This window comes from Rasamsonia emersonii (assembly GCF_000968595.1).
Source record: "Rasamsonia emersonii CBS 393.64 chromosome Unknown ctg1118621762209, whole genome shotgun sequence".
In the NCBI taxonomy this organism is placed as follows: Eukaryota; Fungi; Ascomycota; class Eurotiomycetes; order Eurotiales; family Trichocomaceae; genus Rasamsonia; species Rasamsonia emersonii.
In genome coordinates, this window is record NW_013562609.1 from 1 (window position 1) to 1430 (window position 1430).

At 46.5% G+C, this 1430-nt stretch overlaps 3 protein-coding genes across 3 annotated transcripts; 1 reads left to right on the plus strand and 2 right to left on the minus strand.

The window, feature by feature from the left end:
• Positions 1-59: 59 nt before the first annotated feature.
• On the plus strand, positions 60-434 carry T310_9772 (uncharacterized protein; the record flags this gene model as incomplete). Its single annotated transcript, XM_013467773.1, has 1 exon — positions 60-434. A coding segment is annotated over one exon (375 nt), but the record flags the coding sequence as incomplete, so codon positions are not given.
• A 178-nt stretch (positions 435-612) lies between these two features.
• Positions 613-1065, minus strand: T310_9773 (uncharacterized protein; the record flags this gene model as incomplete). Its single annotated transcript, XM_013467774.1, has 1 exon — positions 613-1065. A coding segment is annotated over one exon (453 nt), but the record flags the coding sequence as incomplete, so codon positions are not given.
• Positions 1066-1157: 92 nt separating this feature from the next.
• T310_9774 (uncharacterized protein) lies at positions 1158-1430 on the minus strand (the record flags this gene model as incomplete). Its single annotated transcript, XM_013467775.1, has 1 exon — positions 1158-1430. A coding segment is annotated over one exon (273 nt), but the record flags the coding sequence as incomplete, so codon positions are not given.

Consider the following 1430-nt stretch of genomic DNA (forward strand, 5'->3'; position numbering starts at 1 on the left):
TCTTGAAAAGACAGATGAAGCATGTGAGTCTTACCCTAAAACTATAGAATATTTTCTAAGCATTTCTACAGCTGGTGTGTGGCACCCTCACTGAAGAGTATGGCCTCAACAAGAATGGTAAATTTCAGCCTGTGGTTAATGTTGACGACCTACTCTACCTTGTACACCATTCAATGGCAATCTCCGAAGAGGGATTTCCAACTCCACGGCAGAGACAGCAACATAATACTCTGCGGAAGATGATGACAAGTACATCAGCTCGCCCAGGGACCTTACTTGAAAGCTCTGGGTACTTCAGGTCAAACGATGCCTTAAAATGGGGTGATATCCAGTTGTTCATGGTCAAAGTTCCTGACTATCCCTCGTGCAAGGTTTTACTCATGAGATCCAAGCATCGCCTCAACAAGGGGAAGAGAAACAAGGGGCTTGCGTGAGTTTAAGCCTAATGTAGGCAATTCATGCATCTATGAGTTGAAGCCGAAGCACGCTGAGTCTGATCTCTCTACCCCTGTGTTTGTACATAGATAGTCCAAAAGGAGTGATTTTTTCTTCGTGCACGAAAGGTTCATTACCTCTTTTTATTTATTCTAGTGTCATGCAACCAAGTCTGTACTAATGTAAGCCAACCCCACTGATCTCTCGGGCTTTGCTGTCCGCCCGGGCGTGATTTCGGCTTGGCCATAAACCTTTATTCCACGTGACAATACAGTCGTTAAGGAAGGCTTTAGTTTCATCCCAGATTCCTCGACAACAGAGAGAAAAAGCAAAATTGATACCATATCCTTCACATCGATCACAGAGTCCATGTTGACATATCGTTGTAATTATGACTTCGAACCCACGCCAGGTTCCACGCGATGTACTGGGTATCGCGCCAAACATCTTCATCGGTAGCTTCACTCCACTCCTCCCAGTCAACAATGTAGCTGCAAGTGAAGCCTCTCCGTCAGCAAACCAGTTCAAGCCAAGAGAATGAGGATATTTACCATTTCTGCTTTTCACGATCCCAGACGAGGTTTCGGATACCACGGTCTTGGTGGACTCTGCCACAGGCAACGCATTCTCTTAAGAACCAAGGGTAATCAGTTAGAATATCCCATCTTCTCCCAACCCTTTGCGATAAAAAACATATGGCCTGCAGAAATGCTTGTAATAACTTACTGCCATGCTTCCTTGAACGCTCTGCGGAGTTGATCACGCTCTTCCCTTTTCATGACGCCGGACCAGTAACCTGGGCTTGTCCCTGGAAGTTTCTCCATCAAAATATAGTCTATATAGCCCCCCGGTATCCAGTCGTCATCGCCCTGGGTTTCATGTTTCCAGGCGAACAATGCAGGCGTTGATGAACAACCTACTGCAGTCAGATGTTCAAGGGCGCTGACCTCTCTTTGTGACGTTACCCTCATGTCCGGCTCTGCCTGCCTTGCCCT